The 24,047-nt window shown below is 32.6% G+C and overlaps 1 protein-coding gene across 1 annotated transcript in view; it reads right to left on the bottom strand.

Moving 5' to 3' along the window:
• Positions 1-24,047, bottom strand: part of LOC101670523 (eyes shut homolog) — an 858,786-nt gene that overhangs the window by 711,038 nt on the left and 123,701 nt on the right. The window contains 3 exon segments of the mRNA XM_045069380.1: positions 595-761; positions 8,347-8,486; positions 18,289-18,454. Of these exon segments, the coding sequence (XP_044925315.1) occupies positions 595-761; positions 8,347-8,486; positions 18,289-18,454 (473 nt within the window).

Genomic DNA, 24,047 nt, shown 5'->3' with positions numbered 1-24,047 from the left:
AGAATATTACTCAACCATAAAAAAGAATAAATCTTGCCATTTGCATAAACATGGAAAGACATAGAGTGTACAATGCCAAGAGAAATAAGTCAGTCAGAGAAAGACAATTACTATATGATTTCACATGTGGAATTTAAGAAACAAATAAAACAAAATTAGAAAGCAACAAGAAACAACAAAAAACACCCCAAACTCTTAAATACAGAGAACAAATTGGTGGTTGCCAGAGGGGAGGTGGGTGAGGGATAGTTTAAATCCATAAAAGGAATTAAGAGTACATCTGCTTTGAGAGAGAGAAATCAAGGGAGAGAGTGCAAAAGGGAGGGGCAGAAAGAAGGGGGAGAAGCAGACTCCCTTCTGAGCAGCGAGTTGGGTGCAGGGCTCAATCTCAGGACCCCAAGGTCATGACGTGAGACAAAGGCAGACACTTAGCCAACAGAGCCACCCAGATGCCCCCAAAGTACATTTTTTTGATGAGCACTGAAAAATGTATAGAGTTCTTGAGTTATTAAAAATATCAATTTTCGCTTGTCAGTACAATTATAACTTTTTGATAAATAGGTAATATTCTTATTTCAAATGATGCATAGATACCTGGATTTATTAATTCCATCTTTATAAAGAGCTTCATGTTGACATCCACTTTCTTCATAATCAGTTGTATTTTCCAAAGACATTTTGCAAGGCCATCTTGGAATACACAGGCACCAGCATCTCTTACTGTCTTCTTTAGTCAAACAACTGCATTCATTTTCACACATCTGTAAAAAAATTAAAAAAAAGAATTTTGTAAATGTCCATCACATTACAAAATTACATTCTTTTCAAAGTTTGAAGTTCATGCTTTCTTTTATATATTAAATTCATGTATTCCCTTAGCAAAGGTAAAATAAACTCAGTTTTGATTTATTTTAAATTATTTTAAATAATCATATTCAGTTTATAATGGAAATATATACATTGTAAAAAGCTAAATAAATCAATATCCATTATTCAGTTGTTTTCAAACATCTTTAATGTAATTGGAATCAAAATTTTATAGACATTGCTTGTATGTTAGCTGATATGATAGAAGTAGCATCCTACTGATAACCAGATCCATGGAAAAACTATTTCTTGTATCACTTGTTTTTTCTCCTTCATTGAGTTATTTGGACTCATGTTTGAACTGACTACAGCACCTTATTGCATCCTTTGTTAAAAATGAATTACATAAAATCATTAACACATCTTTGGCTCATATTTGCATGGAAATCATAATTTTACCTGTTTAGAAAAACATATATCTAAAATTATTTAGAGGCCTTTCACAAATATGTCCAGTATGTTTACCGTAAAAGATTAAGTAGATTTTGTTGCCAAAGAAGTGCATCTCTTATGGACAGCTTAAAACTAGGCATATCTTTTCCTAGCTCTCAGAAGTGAATTCAGAACCACAAAAGAATTTTGATAGTCCTTTATTTTATTTTTTTTTTTTTCATTTTCCTCTCAATACTTTTATGTTTCCTTTATGGTGTTGGTTTATAGCCAATAAATTATTTCCCACCAATGGCTACAATAATTAGAAATTTAGTTTCATGGTCTAATTATTGGTGATAGATTAATGATTTATAGAGATCTAGCCTCTGTTGGGTAAGAGTCAACTGAGGGTCTTCTTTCTCCATTTTTCTACTTGGAGTTCTAGTCAATTTAGAATTTTTAGTCTACTGGGAAGGAGAACATCTCTTTGCATGGGCAGATACTTTTTTTGCTTTTGTTTTTGTTTTGTTTTCAATTTTATTTATTTGACAGAGATCACAAGTAGGCAGAGAGGCAGACAGAGAGAGAGGAGGAAGCAGGCTCCCCGCTGAGCAGAAAGCCCAATGCAGGGGCTCGATCCCAGGACCCTGAGATCATGACCTGAGCCGAAGGCAGAGTCTTAACCCACTGAGCCACCCAGGTGCCCTGACAGATATGTTTTTGTTTTTTCAAATGCTATTTACCCTTAAACTACAGCTAAAGTACTATAAATTCAATCTCTCAGTTTTCTCTGCATGTGTTTGTATGTCTAAGTGTTTGTACTTCACAAAAAAATATTTATCCCTTATTGTTTGAAAGTGTAATATTTTTCTACATGCAAGGGGTATTTATTGTATCTTAAATTGAAGATTTCATGTTAAAATTTGCTTCCAAAGTTAAATTAGCACTTATAAAAGAAGAAATAATTATTAGCATTTTATCACATATATTCTCTCTTCATATGTTTTATATAACAATATATGTATATATGCACATATTTTTGGCTTTTTCTGAAGTTTGTGATTATAATGCACTTTACCAACCCAATCACATTAGTGTGCAGTTTTTATAAAAAACTAAGGATATTTTCTTTTCATTACTTCTGTAAAATTATCAAATTAGGAAATTAACTTGATATATTATTCATTATTATTGATGTAGGTGTGTAACATAATACGACACACAAAAATAACTTTGGGTGAATAGAAATTAAGCTACAAGAATATCTACAGCATACTTTAGAAAAATCTTTTGTACATATAAGCAAATGACTAAATAATGCCATAATTTCAAGGAAAATCATATTGTATAAATTATTTTGCCATTTGATATTATGTTAGTAAAATCACTTAGTAAAGAGATAGGAAAGGGGAGAACCTTTAAGACCTAATAAATACTTGACATATTTACCATTTTAGGGCCCATGTCAATTAAATAGATCTGTAAAGAGATTTCACCCAATAGGAGTGAGTGACTTCTTTATAAAATATGTAGAATCCTGGATTCTTAGAAAAGTATTCATCAAAGTAAAAAATGCACCCGAATTTATGCTAAGTGAAATAAGTCAGTCAGCCAGAGGAAGACAATTATCATATGATCTTACTGATATAAGGAATTTAAGAAACAAGACAGAAGATCATACGGAAGGGAGGAAAAATGAAAAGATGAAATCAAATAGGGAGACAAACCATAAGAGACTCACTCAATCTTAGGAAACAAACTGAGGGTTGCTGGAAGGGAGGAGGCTGGGAGGGATGGGGTGGCTGGATGATGGTCACTGGGGAAGGTATGTGTTATGGTGAGTGCTGTGAATTGTATAAGACTGAAGAATGACAGACCTGTACCCCTGAAAAAATTAATACATTATATATTAATTTTAAAAAATGCATTAGACAAAATTCAACAAGGAAGAACGACTATTTAAGACCATTGCAGTAGGTGAGAGAAATGGAACTCAACTTTGCTGAAACAAGACAAGAGCAATTTTAAGTGCTGGTGTTAGCTAGAGGAAAAATACCAGATGAAATTAGGTGAGAGACTTTTCAATGAAATGTGTAAAGCACATTGAGTTATTCTTGAGTTTGCAAAGGTTTTGCTTTGTTAGTAGGCCTTCTGTGTTTGCTAAGTGGTGCCCACTGAAGTTAGGCTCCTACTCTTTCACAGGATGTTTACATTTACATCTCTCTGTCAAGGTTTATATCTCAAAGAAATAGTTCCCAGGTCCTTGAGAAAGACAGTTCCTATGTCCTAAAACTGGCAAGAGACAGAAAGTAGATTTGCATACATTTCAGAGAGATAGAAAAAGAATTTATAATTGCAAATTTTCTGAAGTAAATGCTCTAAAAAAAGGGGGCCAGGTTTTTTTGTCAATAAGAAGCCTATCTAAAATTCAGTTAAGGTGAGGGGAACATTAAAAATGCCTAGGTCATATTTTTAGCTAAATAAAAATATATTTGGTTGAATTAAAATCTAAATTTAAACTGGCCTGGACCTAGTAAAAAATACAGAAATAATTAAATTTGCTAAAGATCTTTCTTATTCCAACTTTTAGTGTTCCACTGTCTCCTCTATGTTGTTTTAAAAGCATCCCCTGTCCCCAGTAACTCATAATAATATAATAAAAATAATAAATTCATAACTCATAATAATATATAATCTCATAGCTTTTTTGTAGCAAGAATGTAAAAAAAAAATAAACTCACTTATATTTATGTGCTTTCCTTCCAAAAGTGTTTGCATTTAAAAAGACATGAAGAGAGGGCCTTTTTTAAACAAAGAAAGGAAAGAATACTTTTGGAATTTTAGTCTTTGATGATGAGAACTGAAATGAACCAAATTTCCTGTCCTATATTTAAAAATACTGAAAAAAAATATATAAAAAATAACTTACTCTTTGCTCCATGAAATACTTTTTCTTGGAAAGTAAGACTGTGAACCAACTGAAATAAATTATTTACCAAGCATAACAGCTTGTTCATAAACTTCACTTTAAGATTCTCATCACATTCTGTCCACCAGCACAAAGCTTTATTCATGAACTCTAAGCAGTCCTTACAAGGACCCACCTACTACAACTAAGGCTCTAAAGCATTTATCTTTCCATAAATTCTCCCTCTGAGACACTAGTAAGACTGACTGTATTAGGTGTTGCTTCCTATTATTGTGGTAAACCTAAAAGAATTAGTTTCTCGTGATCAACAGAATTGTTTTGGGAGGATCAGTCATGAACAAACACATGATTCTGCAAAATACAATTAAAAATCCCTCACTATGAAAGTTCATGACCCTAGACAGCAAACATTGCTTTACTCTGGGACCATGGGACATTTCTCTCCCCAGCTGTGACAGTGACATAGGTATCGTATCAGATCTGAACTCCATTTTATTTTCATCAAATTCCCAAATGATATTTTTTTCTTCTTTTAAGAAAAAGAAAATATTTTAGGATTCTTTGATTATGTGATCCAATTTGATCCAAAGAGAAAAGAAATTTCCTCACTACTCTGAAGAGTCTAAAAGAGTATTCCACTGGAAGAGGAAAAGCATAGCTTTCACAATTTCATCATTCAGATGACCTAAATAAAAAATGAATTGAGAAAGTCCCAGTAATCTACATTCCTTGAATAGAATTTTCTTTGTGTCACCTTTTCAAAATCCTGTAAACACTTTTGTCCAGCCCTCAGTGTGGACTGACTGCTCTTTGGTAGGTTTTGGTGACATGACATTGCACAGGCACCTACTAAGTCTTCATGGGGTCTCCTCAGTCTCATAGGCTTCAGCACCACACATTCCTCCCTTCATGTTGTTAAATTAGGTACACATCTCTCTAATTGCTATAATTTCTCAAAGGACAATCTGAAATTGCAGGGGCCACTCTGGAGAAATTTTGACATGAACAAGATTGTTCATTTGACAGATACATTAGAACAAAAAAAAAGAAAGACTCTCATGGAAGACTCTCCATCTCATGTGTCTAAATAGAGAGATTACTCTGTTTAATGCACAAGAATCCCTCATCATTTTCATGCTTCTGGGATTAATAGCACTAGATTTTTAATTATATGGCTCTATGGAATTATCAAGGATGTGAGCTATTGTTTAAACTGTTACCAGGTCACTAGGTTATTGTCCCAGATGCACCAAAGTCTTGGATACCTGAGACCAGAAAGAGAAGATAGAGTTTACTGAGTAGGTAAGTATAGTACACTTTCAAGAGTGTTTAAACTCTCTGTAATAATAAGTGGTGTGTACCTGTATGTGAATGTGTGTGAAAATGAACTTTTCTGCATTTAAATCTCCCCTGCTCTTTGAAGATAGAAGATAATTAACCTTTAAGAGTCATGTGTTTGCCTGAAGCTAGGTCCCTGTTGTTTTTTTCATTTTTGCTATTTCTTCCTTTCTTTTCTGGTTGGGAAATTTTAAAAATTAAATTATCATAATAAATTTTCTATCAATATATGTACATTTAGGACTATTTTTCAGATAAACAGTCAAAAATGAAAGGAAAAGGATAATGACTAACTGTGCTTTATTTATACACTTTCCCTTTGCCAAAAATTTAACAAATCAGAAAATATGTACCTGTATTTGTAATATAATTAGTCTTTTAGATGAAAAGAAAATTATGCCCTTAGAATTCTGGCATAAAGTCAAAAGTCTTGCTTTTTAAAATACATGAATGCTGAGATTTATTTACATTAAAAAGAGGTTATGTAATTTCCTAATTAATAAATGAATGAAACAAGATGCGATTGGGAGGGAGACAAACCATAAGTGACTCTTAATCTCACAAAACAAACTGAGGGTTGCTGGGGGGAGGGGGTTTGGGAGAAGGGGGTGGGATTATGGACATTGGGGAGGGTATGTGCTTTGGTGAGTGCTGTGAAGTGTGTAAACCTGGTGATAAAAATATATGTTTATAAAAAATAAAAAATTATAAAAAAATAAATGAATCTTTAGACAAATTTAGAATGATTTAATATAACTTCTAAAGAACTATTCTATCATTGTTTCCTTAAATTGTTTATTATTACAAAAATACCAAATAGAAATAATTGAAATTTTAATAATGGATATCACTTAAGAAGGTTTTAATCTTGTCAATTCTTATTGATTCTACTACATTTATGTACTGGAATGTTTACTGATGATACTACAAATCAAAAGGTCTTAACATGATAGTGTAAATTGCAATTTCCAAATCTTTCGTTAACATCAAGACCTTACACTGACATTAAATTGAATTAACAAATTATATTGGATACCTGCACAAATATAATTTAAAGTTATCCTTTTTCCTTACAGAATGAAAACAAGGACATGCAAATGTTAAGTGATGTAAATTTATGTTTATATGTGTATATTTATGTTTATTTTGCCTAACATAAAAGTTGTCAAAGTGATATAAAATGTGTGATCATGAAAAGATAAAATAACTAACAGTTATTGGATTGCTGTCTTTGTGTTTTCTCTTGAGGCTAAAAAAGCAAATATTAGTTATTTTATCAAAGTTGGTAATTAAGGGTACCTGGGTGTGTCGGTTGATTATTGTCTGCCTTAGGCTCAGATCATGATCCCATGGGGTCCTGGGATCTAGGGTGTTTGGCTCCCTGCTAGGCAGGGAGTCTGCTTCTTCCTCTGCTCCTCCTCCACTCAATCCCTCTCTCTCTCAAATAAATAAAATCTTTAAAAAAATAAAGTTGGTAATTATTTTAAACGAATACAGAGAAATATGTATACAAGATGATTATGATTTGCCCCTTTTTTTTCTAAAAGAAGGTATTCATTTACTTCATAAGTAAATTTAATATAATATGTAATGCTCTTTTATAGGCTGATAAAATTAAATATATCTTAAAGATGAAAACTTTAGTCATCTATGTGTATAGTTCTGTATCTATGAATGGCTAAGTGTATACATGTAAAAGTATATTAAGCTTAATACCAATGAATTTTTAAAAAATGAATAAATTTTAAAAATTTCAAAAATATGTATATAGTTGAGGGCGTAAGTGAAAATAAAAGTTCTGAGAATTTTGTAGTCTATTTGCCTGTATTTGTAATGCCTCTCCAGCTGGTACTTTTTGAAGTAAACAGTGACTCATATTTTATATTGTTAGCTCAGTGCTACTGGATTTATTCATAATAAAAAGGCTTTACTGAAAATTTTATATGAAATATATACCAAACAAAGTTAGAATGTGGTTTTTATTTCTATAAAATAACCAAATTAAAGTTGTGTCCAGATAAGAGAGGTTACACATATTCTGTTAATTCTCTTAACTTTTTGGAAAACTCCTCAATCTCTTGGACAAAATGTTCCTTACTTATTTAAAATTAAGATTCTAAAATTTTTTTTCTTACTGTTATTTATTTGATAATATTACCTAATTTGTATAAGATGGAGGTGAGATGGGGAAAATAAGAACTGTTCTTTGTTTTCTTGCCGTAGGCCCCGTAATTGTAATTGTGCTACAACTGCCCAGAGATTAGATATCACCTAGAAATTTATGTATATTGTAAAAGGCAATGGAAATGTTTTATGATCTTTACACAAAAGGGTGACATAATCACATCTGTGTTCAAGAGGCTTTAATTGGTAAGCAAATTGTAACATGAATAGAATACAAAGACACTAGAGATAAAATGAAATAACTTTTTATTACTGTCTATATTATAAATACAAAAAGTAAAAGATGAAAGATTTCCAAGTAGATTGTTGAGAATTTGTTTCTGAGGTTATATTTAAACTATACATATCTTGAACCTGGATGTACAACTTTAACAAATTTAGTTTTCTTTTTAAACCATAAAATTATGAGTTAAAGAGACAAATCAGGGGACACCTGGGTGGCTCAGTTGGTTAAGCGTCTGCCTTTGGCTCAGATCATCACCCCAGGATCTTAAAATTGAGTTCCACATCAGACTCCTTACTTGGCAGGGATCCTGCTTCTCTCTCTGCCTACCACTCCCCCTGTTTGGCTCTCTCTCTCACGTAATTAAGTAAATAAAATCTTTAAAAAAAAATAAAAGAGACAAATCAGGAACAACTACATAAATGTACCTTACCTCTATCGTTCCTTCACATAGGAACCAACATACATAATCAAGGTCTTCAGATGGGTTTACATAGACTGCTCCTTCAGTATAGTTTGCAGAGAGAAAAAAGTAGGCATCAATGGACACTTCACAATTTCCATCCTCAGATCCTTTCAAAGAGATGGAAAATTAAATAATCTTTCACAAACTTAAATTTACATAAATTATTAAAGACGGTCATCAAATTACTTGGTAAGATCAATTTGAAAATGTCTACCACAAAATAAGCTTCTACATGTATAGAATGCTAAATTTAGAATAAGGCTAAATCTTCTCATTTTGAAAATGAACTGAGAAATAGAGCATCAAAACTTCAAATAAATTTCTTATTAATGATTATAAAGATGATTTAATAGAGAAGATATATTTTGCATTAAAAGAATTTTTATTCTTTATATACTATATCTGCATATGTAATTGTTTCAAAAGATATTTGGAAAATATCCTTAAAACATTTATAATAGGCAAACAACTAACAACTTGTCCTAGTCCTCTGATAAAAGAAGTGTGTTTATGTGGGGTGGGAGGGTGTCAGTAAAATATAGATATGCATACATATACATACACCTATATAATTCAGCTATTTTGCACTCTTTCAGACATAATATCTGTAATACAATAAAAAATGAAGTTGCAAGAAAGCAAAAGAATGTGACCTCTATTCAAGAGGAAAGAGTAAAAACAGATGACTTAGAATTATATAGACTGTAAAATACCTATAATAAATATGTTGAAGTATCTATAGGAAATTAATATAATTGGAAAACAGGGAAGTAGGAAATGAGAATTTTGGAAATGAAATGATGAAATGTAAACAAACAAACAAGCAAAGATATCCCAGAATTGTGGAAAGGAACTAATTATGCTGAACTGAGAACCTGTGATTTTTTTTATTAATGATGTAATATTCTCAGGTAGTGTAACAACAATAGAAGACTGGATACAGTCTCTTTTAAACATACCAAAACCTCCTGGTAAAGTGACCAATAAAATTTTTTATGTAGATAATATTTATCCACAGAATCCTAGCAAATAGTCCTGTTTTAGAATTTTAGGTTAACAAACCTAAAATCTAGTGTTTGTGAGACATGATTTCACAGAAAATATTATGTAAGCTATACAATTCACAACTTAATTATGAAGTAGAGATGGTTCACAAGCTGAAATCTCCCCGCTGTGTGCAAACATATTTAGATATCTTATATGTAATTCTGGAAAAAAGAAAAGAAGGTAGGAAGCCTTGCAAAATGTTCCAAACCTTTCAACCTTACAAGTGTAATTAAACTGATAGTAATTTTAAAATTATAAAAATTATTATTAGATTACTAATAAAATAATCAGCGGCTGAGATTATCAGCAGATCAGCCATGAGAGAAGAAAATATCAGTAAATTTAATGATGCCAGTAAGAATCATATCTTCAGTGTGCTGAGATAAAAATAACTCAAATATGGCTATCCTAGCCTATATAATCAATAAATGTTCCTTTCTGTTTTGTGAAGGAGTTTAAATAGTATTAGATTTAACTTTTTATTGAATATTTGGGAGAACTTTGATAAAGGCAATATATTATCTTTATCTTTGTGGAAATATATTTTAAAGCTATTCAATTATTTTAGAGCTTATAGAACTATTCTAATTTTATATATATTATTGAATCAGTTCATCAACTAGTATTTTTCTGTGAATTTACCCATTTCATTTAAGTTGTCTAATTTACAGGCACAGAGTTCTCTATAATGATGTATGTGATTAAATATTTGTACCTGAGTTATCATTCCTTCTTCCTCCCAAATACTCAAAAAGGAGGTAATAAAGAAACAAAATGTTAATTCACAAAGGTAATGAGAATGAGGCAACAGTGAGCACATATTTTTTGAGCAAATATTTTCAATATATTTCAAGAAGCTAAAAAGATGGTGGAAACATGACAAAATTATCAGAATGGCAATAGTCAAAAAGACAAAAGTATAATTAGAGGGCATACTTATTTAAAAAAAAATTATGTGCTTAGCAGATATCTTAAGATTATCAAGACTTAAACATGCCTGAGAATGTAATATTGGGTTCTGGCAACAGAGAGAATACTTGACATAGCTCTTCTCTCAACTCACAAATCCAGATAATTATTCTGACCCACCACTCATCTCCCTGCTGGCCCACAAACAAATAATTTTCAAGATTTATTCTCATGAGAAAGAGGATCTTAGAGGCTCCAGCTTCAGGGATACCAAGCTCATTGGGATTCTGCTATTGAAAGGTCAGCTGTCAATGTAGAACCCTCCAATAGAGCTGGCAGTTATCAAAACCCATGTTCACATGGCAAGCTTCCAATAAGTACTGCTAGGTCATCGCCATTAAATATGATTATCCAACATTTGGCAGAAAGATTTCAAATAAGAAAGAACAAACCATCATTAAAAATATTTACAGAGGGGCGCCTGGGTGCCTCAGTGGGTTAAGCCTTCGGTTCAGGTCATGATTTCAGGGTGCTGGGATCAAGCCCCACATTGGGCTCTCTGCTCAGTAGGGAGCCTGGTTCCCCATCTCTCCCTGCCTGCCACTCAGCCTACTTGTGATCTCTCTCCATGTCAAATAAATAAGTTAAAAAATTTACAGAAACCGAGGCACTGAATAGAAGACAAAAATTTAAAACAAATCAAAACTATAATATTCTTAGAGTTACAAGAAAATTTGTTTTATCTATATAAAAGAACAGAGTGTCACAAAAATGTGCAATTTAGACAAGAGTAAAAATGTCTAGAAAAGTACAAAAATAATAAAAAATTCAACACTAGTTTTCATATTTTTAATTGGAGTAATAGAGTAGAAAATAGGGCAAAATAAAAAGAAGTGGAAAAGATAAGAATTTTGAGAAAATGAGATCAATTTAGGAGATGCAATATCAAATTTTTGGACTTACAGGCATAGAAATAAGAAACAGAAATGATAGATTATTGTTGAAATAATATAGAGACTACCCCAAAATTGAAAGGCACATGCTTCCACATAAAAGGGTTTATCAAGTGCTTACACATGAGCAAGAATAAAAATCATGAAAAAGTAAATTCGTGCAGCCACTACGAAAATCAGTATGGAGGTTCCTCAAAAAATTAAAAATAGAACTCTCATATGGTCCCACAACTCCACTTCTGAGTATTTATTTAAAATTAACAAAAATACAAATTTAAAGAGATATATGCATCCCCATGTTCATTGTGGAATTATTTACAATAGGTAAGTCATGAGCAATCTAATTTTCCATCAGTGGATGAATAGCACACATGTGCACACCACACACACACGCACACACACACACACACGTTACTTGGTCCTAAAAAAGGATGAAAATTTTGCCATTTGCAACAACATAGATGGGACTTAAGGGCATTATGCTAAGTGAAATAAGTCAGAGAGAGAAAGATATATACAGTATAATTTTACTTGTACGTAGAATCTAAAAGGGAAGAAAAAACCAAAAACTCATAGATACAGAAAACAGATTTATGGTTGCCAGAAGTGGAGTGATGGATAGGTAGAACACATGGTGGTGATCAAAAGGTACAAACTTCCAGTTAAAAAATAAACAAGTCCTGGGGATGGGGTCGATGTACAGCCTTGTGATTATACTTAAGAATGTTGTATTATATATTTGAAAGTTGCTGAGTGAGTAAGTCTTAAAAGTTCTTATCACAAGAAAAGAAATGTAACTATGTGTGGTATGGATATTTTTTATAAAATTTTATTTTTTTAATTGACAAAGAGATCACAAGTAGGCAGAGAGGCAGGCAGAGAGATAGGGGGAAGCATGTGGGGTTCGATCCCAGGATCCCAAGACCATGACCTGAGCCAACGGCAGAGGCTTAACCCATTGAGAAACCCAGGTGCTCCTGTGGTATGGATATTAACTAGACTTATTATGGTGTAGTATGGATATTAACTAGACTTATTATGGTGACTGTTTTGCAATACATACGAATATAGAATCCTTATGTTATACATTTGAAACTAATATAATGTTATATGGCAATTATTATCTTAATTAAAAAAATTATAATCTGCAATATAAGTCCCAAGATAGTGGAATTTCAGGACACTGGAGCAAAGAACATAGAAAAAGTCTTCCAGGGAGATAACCGCAAGTTGAATATAAAAAATAAAAAAGTGGCTTATTTTATACACAATTACATATTACAGCATGCTTTCCTTTCTTTTCCCTGTATCTCAGGGATTGCCATATCAATACAAGGAGTATTGCATAATCATTTTTACATTTGTGTTCATTCTTTTGCTCCAATAAACAATGAGGCCAATTATAATCTTGTATAAATATTACTTAACATGTAGATGGAAGCATGTGTGATGGGAAAGCTAAGTCAAACAGTATACACATTTATAATATATCTAATGGATATAGTGAATGGGTTTGTTAGATTTTATGGTGATTTTACATTTCACGAGCAATGTATAAAATATCTCAGATTTTTGCCATATTTATGAGAGAAAAAGTATGTATTTATGATGTTTTTAAATTTTGCTTTGCTCTCATTAAGAGTTATAAGCTGGACACTTTCTTGTATATTTAGCAATACTTATTATGCCTTCTGAACAGTTTTTGTTTGTTTTGCTGTTTGTCTGCTTTGATGATGTCTTTCACAGACACTTTTTCTTGTCATGTAGTCAAAAGACTTGCCTTTTCTTTCTGGCAACTAAATTTTTGATAGCTATAAAGGGTCTTCCCCATCCAAATTTTATAAAGTAATTCTCCATCATTTTCCTGATATTTTTATCACTTAAATTTTTATTTTTAAAACTTATTGATATGAATTTAACTCAGAGTATTCTGTTAAGATACAAATTAGACTTTTTTTTCCAGATGACGATCCAGTTGTTCAACCTCAATTACTGAGTAATTCTTATTTATCCTAACGACTGAAATGGAAAATCTATTAGATGTTAAGTATTCTGTATGACTTGAATTTATTTTTGGCTTTGTTTTGCACAGTTTTGACTGTCAATATAACAGTAACGTGCTTTTCATTATTGAAGCTATACAATACGCTTTATTATTTTTTTCTTAAGGATTTTATTTACTTATTTATTTATTTGACACACAGAAAGAGAGATCACAAGTAGGCAGAGAGGCAGACAGAGAGAGTGGGGGGAAAGCAGGCTCCCCACCAAGCAGAGAGCCCAATGCGGCACTCAATCCCAGGACCCCGAGATCATGACCTCAGCCAAAGGCAGAGGCTTTAACCCACTGAGCCACCCAGGTGCCCCAGTACGCTTTATTATTTAACAGGACGAAATCTCTACCCCACGGTTCACATAATGTACTTTTACAGAGTATAGTTGGCTTTATTTATTTTGTTAGATTTCCAGGTAGACTTTAAGAAATAAAACAAACATAAAAATTTGTTATTGTTTTATGGAAATCTTCACAAGTATGTGAAAGAATATGGAGATATGAAATCTTTACTACACTAGGTTGCCTTGCCAATAGCATGGTATATCTGTACAATTTTTTTCCCCAGATTTTGTGTGTTTGTAACTATACTGTGGCAGTATTTGAAATTTTCTCAATGTAGAACTCAAGTAACTGTTAATTTTAATCCTGGGTATTTTAAAATTTTCAGTTTTTTTTTTATTAAATTAATTAATTGGCTCTTATCTCTATATGAAAGCCACTTATTTTTTTTATTATTTTTTTTATAATAAGAAAAGGCACTCTTGATCAAGATTGCTTGGGAGATACAATCTCCAAATAATCATCATAAAATTACAAAAGTCATTTTGAATAGAATATAATTAATATCTTAAAATATCTTCTACCACAAATAAGATCTTCTACTTCATAAAGAAAAAAGAAGGAGAATTTAAAATATATATTGGTTTGCAATATCAATTAGAAGCACAGAACTCATTCATTTAGAAAAAATACTTCACTATCACATATTAAATGTTATAAATTTGTGCTTCAAATTCAGTTAACTAAGTTGTAATGATCACAAGCTTTAAAAAAGAAAGGTATTCAGAGAATGTATCTCTTTATTTTTGCTATGATTTCATCTTTTCTTAACTATGATTCATATCATCTTATTTCACTTCACAACTCATTATCCACTCTGTCAGTATCTCCTTTTCTCAAACCTAATAATACATATAATGAACATAGATGATGACATTGAAAAGAAACAGTGCATGTCAGCTCTTTCTCAAGTTGTGCACTGTAGACCAATTGTCCTTGAAGGGTCTTCTTCTAATTAATTATCATCCCTTCTTTGTAGAGCAATCATATTGGCAAGAATTGATTGGGCGTGTAAGACACTCCATTTAGTTGGTAGAAAAATATCTTAATTAAAAATAATTTTACTACTGGTAAAATTAATGCACCCATGCAAATTTGCCAGCTTGATTTTAATGTTTCTCTTCAATTATATTTTATGAGGAAAGAAAGGAAATGAGATTTTAACAGCATCAACCAGAAAAAAATAAAGATTACCTAAAACCTGTAATTCTATCTACATACTTTTAAAATTTATCCTAACTTCTTTTTTTTTTTGAAAACTTTACTGAGAGAATTGCTTTATTGAATCTTTATACTGACATTAAAAAGGAATTTGGGTAGCTCTACTTAACTATTTACTGACTATTAAGCTTCATCCCACTGCCGCCTTTAGCTTGGACGGCTCAAGTCATTTAGATTCTCAGATGTGGAGGTCACATGATTCTTATTTTTGTAATCATTAGCTTATGTTCATCAAGTTTTGAACGAGTGTCATGAAAGGATAATGACTAAATACACTTACATTACTTTGATGCTAACTGCTCAAAGATGATTTATGCATTAACAATTTTGACTTCATATTACCCCATATCCTAAAGAATTTGTTTTACTTTAAAATGAGCTTACTCTATCATTCATTAAACTATGCTTAGTCAGAGACCATTGATCTACAAGCTGATTGGTTTCCTATTCCTCCTCCTATTTTTCCTAAAAAATATATTTGCTATTTTATTTTTGTGATTATGTTCCCTGAATGCACTTTTAGTTCTCAGAGAATTTTATTTTATTTTATTTTAAAGATTTTATTTATTTGTCAGAGAGAGAGCGAGCGAGAGCGAGCACAGGCAGACAGAGTGGAAGGCAGAGTCAGAGGGAGAAGCAGGCTCCCTGCGGAGCAAGGAGCCCGATGTGGGACTCGATCCCAGGATGCTGGGATCATGACCTGAGCCGAAGGCAGCTGCTTAACCAACTGAGCCACCCAGGCGTCCCTCAGAGAATTTTAATGTTTATAATTTAGTGAATGTATACATGCATTATTTCTACTTTGAGACAAAGGAAAATCAAGTATAACAATGATGCAGGCCCTGAAGTCCATGAACTGATTTGGCTGGGTACAGTAGATTATGTCTCATATTGCACATGTAAAGAATTTGGGCAGCCTTTCAAGGTCTCTACGTCCACCTCAGTACGATTCCACTTTGATTGTTCTGTAATGGGAGTCAAGCAGTAGGTTTTAAAAGTTCCTCAGGTGATTAGAATATGTGGCTAAGGTTTGAAACAACTAAACTAACACAATCCCTAAATAGTCCTGAGACCAAATACATTAGGTAACTTCTCTAACTTCAGTTGTTCTCGTTTGCTTGTTTTGTGTCATTCTTAAAATAGTAAATATTCATGGGGCACCTGGATAGCTCAGTGTGTTAAGCCATTGCCTCCAGCTCAGGTTATGACCTCAGGGTTCTGGGATCGAGTCCCGCATCGGGCTCCCTGCTCGGCGGGGAGCCTGCTTCCCTCTCTCTCTCTCTCTCTCTGCCTGCCTCTCTGCCTACTTGTGATTTCTCTCTGTCAAATAAATAAATAAAATCTTAAAAAATAAAATAAAATATTTTAAAAATAGTAAATATTCATAATACAATCTCCTAAGTTCCTTTTATCACTAGCATAAAATAATCAACAAGTCATTGCTCTCTTCTATCACTTTTGGTGTTGAGTGTGATTTGCTTAATGAACTGGTAACTATTTCTGTCATTAGGGGTTGTTAATTCTCCAGAATATCATTTTAGAGCATAATGAAATAAATTATCATGTCTACTGTCTAAAAAGCTAATTGTTAGTTTACTTCAACACTGTTTTAATATAATAGTAGTGCTGTAAGTGCAGCTGTTGTCAGTTGAATAAAATAAACCCTTAGTTGAGAACAGACATATCAGACCTACTCGTTTGCTGATTGTTGATAAACCATAATGCCAAAATATCATTGACAGAGGAAATAGTCTTAAAAGATTTAACTGAAGTACCATACAGTTTTAAGAATGTGTGCCAATTTGCATGAGCTAAGTTAACCAGTATACAAAGTGTAATCATAGAACAGAAAATTATGTTCATCAAAATAGATTTTGAAATAAGAACTGCCATTGTATAAAACAATTAAAAACGTATTTTAAAAAATGTGTTACAATTTTTTCAAGAGTTAAAGCCAGAAACCTAGGATTCCCATTGACATCTCTGTCAGTTGCTCTCTGTATTCACTTCAAAATAAGAACTTCCATGTATTTCAAGCTTCTATCCCCCAACAAGATGACTAATATTCAACTATTGATTTTCCATTCTCCAATCTATTTTTCTTTTGTGGCTATTTTTTAAATGTGTCAAACTCTATAGTGATTTCCTATTCCTCTTAGAATAAAAATTAGAAATATTTAACCCAGCACTTTAGCACTGGCATGGCCCTCTCCCCAAATCATATTTCTATTCTTGTTCTCAGAGATGCAACAGGTCTTCAATGGATTCATCCCTTCTAATTTAGTGGAGGTTTTTTTAAACCCATTTTTTTGGCGGTATGATGGACATATAAAAAGTTGTGGATATTTGGGATGCTTAGGTGGCTCAGTTGTTAAGTGCCTGCCTTTGGCTCAGGTCATGATCCCAGGGTCCTGAGATTGAGCCCCGCATAGGGCTCCCTGCTCAGCGGGGAGCCTGCTTCTCCCTCTCCCATTGTCTCTGCTGTGTTCCCTCTCTCACTGTCTCTCTCTCTCAAATAAGTAAATAAAGTCTTTAAAAAACAAAAGTTGTAGATATTTAATGTATACAAGTTGATGTGTCTGGAGTTATGTATACATCTGTGAACCATAATCAAAATCAATGTCATAAATTTATCCATCACCTGTAAAACTTTCTTCCCACCCACTTTGTTTTTTTTGTTGTTGTTTATTTTGTTTTTTTTCCATGATAAGAACATCAAATATAAGATCTACCTTCTTAGCAAAATTTTAAATATACACTATGTTACCATTAATCATAGGCCCTATGTTGTACAGTAGATTTCAAAACTGCTTTATCTTGCATAACTGAAACTTTGTATACTTTGAAACACAGTGTTTTTAAAAATATAATTCCTTCAAACTAAAATGCACTTTTCTCTAAATTCTCTACCCTCGCTTTATTCTTTGTATCTCTGTTCAAGGGTCATTTTATAATGGAAACTTTATCTGACCTCCCCATTTACTCTTCCAACTGTCCAATTTTTTTTCTTTTTTCTTTTTTTCCTCTTTGGTTATAAGATGTCATGAGAGGCTATTTCTTTCTATAGGAACATTTTATTTCATATTGTATCATACTGTATGTGCTCAATAATTCCTCTCCAAAAAACAGATCTACAAGAGTAGGGAATAGCTCTAGTTTTCTTCATTATTATATGTCTTGTACCAAGCAGAATTCCTGGGATGTAGTGAGTGTTAAGTGTATGTCTATTAAAGGAACAAATCAGAGAACACAGTATTAAATACATTCTTACTTTGTTTCATGTTTTGAGATATAAAATATTTTGTGTAATTGGAAACAGACCTACCCAATAGATTTTGAAGTGATTCAGACATACAAAAAAGAAAAAAAAAATGATTGGATTACCTTTGAATACCAGTTGCTGCAAATATTTAAATTGAGGAGGAGGATGGACTTTAGCTTGGCAAATGTCATGGCTTTTGGTTCCAGAGTAGCAGAGGTACAGATGAATTAAGCAAACATTCTTCACAAACCAACAGGAGTATCTTGTGCACTCTAAAGTACCTACATACTAGAAAAGGAAGCAATGCAAAATGATATGCATCTTATTAAAATATGTTTATGAGTATTTTGCTTATAAATATACAGTTGATTTCTAGAAGTATCGATTAAAGTTTATAAGACATACTTTTTATGTAACTTTTGCTTATTTCTTTCATTCTTTCCACTTCTCTTTCTGTACCATCTTTCATCATGTTCATGTTCAAAATGCTTATGTGATATTCTTTTGGCTAGATTGACTCATTGCTCAATCCACAACAGTCCCTTACACTCTGTTTTCTGGGATATATATCACAAGGTATGTTTCCGAGTGTGTATTAGCCTGGGTTTTTGTCCTGTTAAGCACATGGTCTGAGGGCGGGGCAGACACCATGACCGTCTAGGGATGACTGTAGCCAGAAGGAGTCCATGACTTGTAGAGCACCGTGAGGTACTCTGACCAAATGCCAGGGATCAGACAGATTTAAAACAACTCTGCCAACTGTTCTGATACCAGAGTTTCATACATGACCCAGCATGGGCCCCAGCCCAGAGCTGCCCTTCCAACAACTGTTCTGACAGAGCCATGAGGCGCAGAGCACCAGGCCAGTCAGTGCCTCCAGAGAAGCCCAGGGCTGCTCCCCTAACTGAAGGCACATTGCAGTGCCAAGAGATGCCCCACTTAGCATTTATACCTTCTCTAGAAGAAAAATAATCAGCATAAATAGCATAATGAGGGGTGCCTGGGTGGCTCAGTGGGTTAAAGCCTCTGCTTTAGGTTCAGGTCATGATCCCAGGGTCCTGGAATCAAGCCCCGCATCGGGTTCTCTGCTCAGTGGGGATCCTGCTTCCTTCTCTCTCTCTGCCTGCCTTTCTGCCTACTTGTGATCTCTGTCAAACAAATAAATAAATCTTTTTAAAAAATAACATAATGATTATCCAATTTCTGAGACCTATGTGTTCAACTTCTACCCAGACCTAAGTTAATTGGGCTTTCCCTCTTAAGAAGTCACAATTTCTGGGACGCCTGGGTGGCTCAGTGGGTTAAGCCGCTGCCTTCGGCTCAGGTCATGATCTTAGGGTCCTAGGATCGAGTCCCGCATCGGGCTCTCTGCTCAGCAAGGAGCCTGCTTCTCTCTCTACCTGCCTCTCCATCTACTTGTGATTTCTCTCTGTCAAATAAATAAATAAAACTTTAAAAAAAAAAAAGAAGTCACAATTTCTGTATAGGTATACTATAAATTAAAAATAACTATAGTATTAAGAGGTACATTATTTGAAGCACAAGTGAACCAATAGTATTAAAACAATGAAATGCCAAGGTACTTTTAGAAGTTGTTTAGTTTTTAAAAATTTGTGTATCATTTGAAAATGTTTTAATATAATTAGGGCATATTTTCTAATATGATTTGTCTATGGTGATTCCTAGTATCTTCAAAGACAGAATTCATATCTGGTTATATCCACAATGGAATTAATAAAATTTAAACAATTTCAAGTCACACTCAAGCCATCAATAAGTTTTAATACATGCTACTTTACTGAAGTTTTAGAATGACATAAACCAATAAGGTAAGTTTAAACCCTGGGGACAGACTACTATCACATATTCTATTTTTGGATACCCTACATTTATTTCTGATTCTCCAAGCTTTCAGTGAGAAAATTCCCCTAAATTAGCTAATCTTAGAAGAGCTGAGTCATGGGACACAAAGAATCACAAACATCTGAAATTTCCTTTATTGCAATTACTACAATAAGTGATCTTTGTACTCGTTGTTTCAAGTCATAATTACGTTTTACCTGGATTCACAACACAATTTCCTAGTAGCTAGACAAAATATGAATCTTGAAGTAGAAGTCTCTATATTAATTAATAAATGGCAATATAACAGGAATCAACACTAAAGATGAGAGATAATCTGAAAGATTAATTAATTAATTAAGGAAAAATAGTCATTCTGAATTCATGTGGACATGGTGACTAATATAATACTCACTGCCTATTAAAACACTATTTTCTTAATTCTCACAAACTTAAATAGAAAGACTTGATGATTCAGCATAATTTGTCTGACCAAATCGATGTCTTTGCAAAATTCAGTTAAAGTCGCCTCTTTTTTACATTGAAGTTAATTTATTTTCAGTAGGATGAATAGTCCTCTCTCCTGTTATCGAAATTTCTACAGTGACCTTAGATAACATGTTAATATTAATTTTTCTCCATCAATTTTGTTTATTCCCATGAGGATTTAAAACATTCACATAGAAATGCTTATTGATCTATTTTATTTTTTAATCTCACCAAATTAACACTTGGGCTAAATGCTTTAAAAATAATCCTTAGTTTTAATACTCTTCATAGAATTCATGTATTAGGTAACAAATGTTTGTTAGAAAATCTGTGGAAATCTGGAAATACATTTCAATGATCATAAGTTTCAACCTTTGTCTATAAATAGAAATATTACTCTTTGTATATAAAATGTTGTGATGGAGTACATTTAGGGTGACCAACTCAATTATTTGCCTGGGACCTGACTTTGTTAGTATTGAAATTCCTGTGTCCAGTGAAGATACTAAGTACTCTGCAAACTGTGATGGATAGTTGCCCCTAATAGATCATATATTCAAAGTATTATTCCTGAGTTGAATGAGATTGAGGAATAGAGCTGCAGATTGCACGTGATGACAGAAATTACCTTCTGTTTTAGGCTTCTGAAATATGTGTGCCTGCACCTGTGTGTTTGTAGGGGGTTAACCACCATAGCATAGCTTACCTAACACTCTTTTCAAAAGTTTCTTCCATCTAGAGGTCAGACTAAACTCAATTTTTGAGGATTGTTTCAAATTTGAAATATCTATCAATTGTATTAAATTTGTCCTTATCTTACAAAATATATAGCTCATATTTCTGTAAGAAAATTTTTTCTTTTTTTATTGTTATGTTAGTCCGCATAAAGTACATCATTAGTTTTTGATGCAATGTTCTCTGATTCATTGTTTAATTAATATTACATTTATTGTGGTAAACAGTAGGTGTTTATAAATTGCTAATAAAATATACACAGAAAATAGTAGTGTCAATTTATCCTGAACTTGACTGCCAAGTTTATATATAAAAATTGAAAATGGCAAGCGATCCAGTGTTTATACTACTTCTTTTGAAAGTGAGTGGGGTGCCAGGGGGTGGGGATATACAAACATGCATTTGGAAGTGAACATTTATCTTGTTGACAGTGAACTAATTAACTGGCACATATTAGAAACCTAAACTTGAACTGACTTTGAACTTCAATAAGCTTGTGAGAGCATAATTTTGGTAAGCAAAGAGTGAAATTAAGACAAGTAGTTTCACAATGGCAGTAAAAAGAAAGAAGAAAATCAAGAGAATGGTCCATAAAAAAGAAAGCAATCATTTTTCTTTTTTTGCATCGCATGTCAGTATATGTTACATCAGAAAGAAGCAAATTCTGCAGTACCAAAGTTTTGTGACTTTTATTTGATTGACACAAAATACATATTCATAAAATTTTTGTAATCCTAACCAACTGATTTAACATAGTTATGCCAAATGTATTTGAAGATGCTTTCCTTAAGGCTTTTCCTTTTTTTATAAAGGGAGACTGATCTTGATTGATAGTATGAAGAAGCTTTAAAAACAACTCTGTATGTTGATTTATTATTTTAGCAGCCACATTTCTTAGGCTAGATAATGATTTCTTTTAGATATCCTGCTTCTCTTGCTATATTAAGTATCTTAAACTTGTCTCTTTCAAAGAAACTATATCCCTAAATCATGCCTTATACCTACAACTGCACTATGTTCCTTGGTGATTCTATTTATATTTATTTTAAGCGCTTATCAGTTTTTATAAACTGTGTAAGAAAACATAGACATGTTTTTCCTTTTATATAATAAAGATATTAATAAAAAGGATAAAGGGTACTCCATCTCTCTCTCTCTCTCTCTGTGCTGTATGAGAGATATAATTTTACCATACATATAACCTTTACCATTCTTCAAATGTGTTCAAAAACATTATCTTATTTAATTCATTTCGTTTGAATACTCAACAGTCTTGAAAGTAAGTCTTATATTCTGTTTTTTTTTATACTTAAGATAAAAAGACAACAACTAAGAGGTTTTGTCTTTTTATTTTAAGTTTATGCACCTCAATTTTCATAAGACTAGGACATAAACCTACATGGTAGGGTTTCCAACCCCATTATCTTCTACTTTATTTTTGTTCTTTAATTTACACATTAATAGAACAATTGGTACAATTGTTAACTGACTGACACAACAGAAATGTTACCACAAAATTTTGAGGTACAGGATCTTATAAATCTGAAGTTTTCTTATTTTTGTGACCTTCACCTTCCATTGCTATTCCTTTTTCACTCATCCTTCTTTAGCTACCACTAATAAATCATTAGCATTTTATTTATTTATATTAAATCTTTCTCTACCTGGTTTAAAGAAATTTAATGACTTTTGAAAGAGCAGTGATGAATTCACAAGGAAAAAAATTAGAAAATATCTAATGAAATACTTCCTACAAGAGACTTAACATAGCTTTAAGAACACATGTAGACAGGGGTGCCTGGGTGGCTCAGTGGGTTAAGCCTCTACCTTTGGCTTAGATCATGATCTCAGGGTGCTGGGATTGAGCCCCGCATCAGGCTCCCTGCTCAGCGGGGAGCCTGCTTCCCTTCTCTCTCTCTCTGCCTGCCTCTCTGACTACTTGTAATCTCTGTCTGTCAAATAAATAAATAAAATCTTAAAAAAAAAAAAAAAAGAACACATATAGACAGAGTGAAGGGATGGAAAAATATATTTCAATCAATTGGTAACCAAAGTATAGTGGGGACAGTTACAGCAGGCAAAATTGACTTTAACCAAGAAATGGTCAAAAGAGCCAAAGATGGTTATTTAATGATAAATGGGTCAACCCATCAAGAAGATATAGCAGTTGTAAATATTTATGCACCTAATATTATAGCACCCAAATATATAAAGCAAATGCTAGAAGAGCTAAAGGGAGAAATAAATAGCAATACAATAATACTTAGGGACATTAATACCCCATTATAAACAATAGATCCATTCAGAGAATCTATAAAAAAGAACAGAATTTGAACCAAACTATAGACCAAATGGATCCAGCAGAATATTCCACTCAACAGCAGCAGAACAGAGAATCTATAAAAAAGAGCAGAATTTGAACCAAACTATAGACCAAATGGATCCAGCAGAATATTCCACTCAACAGCAGCAGAATAGGCATCAATCATATGTTAGGACACAAAACAAGTCAAAGAAGAGAAGAATAAGTTATATCAAGTGTCTTTACTGACCACAATAGAGTGAAGCTATATCTGTAATAGGAGAAAAGCTAGAATTATATGGAAGTAAAACAACACAACAATAGATCCAAAAACATATCAAAGGGAAATTTAAAGAAAAAAAAAAAAAAACTTGAGATAAATGAAAATGGAAAAAATGCTAAAATATAGATGCAACAAAATCAGTTCTAAAGGGTAAGTGTATAGTGATAAACACACAGGTCAAGAAAAAAAAAAATCTCAAATAAATAACCTAACTTTATATATCAAGGACT

This window comes from Mustela putorius, unplaced genomic scaffold (genome assembly GCF_011764305.1).
Source record: "Mustela putorius furo isolate JIRA1106 unplaced genomic scaffold, ASM1176430v1.1 tig00003927_pilon_pilon_pilon, whole genome shotgun sequence".
NCBI classification, from domain to species: Eukaryota; Metazoa; Chordata; class Mammalia; order Carnivora; family Mustelidae; genus Mustela; species Mustela putorius.
This window is presented reverse-complemented; position numbering and strand designations above follow the sequence as displayed.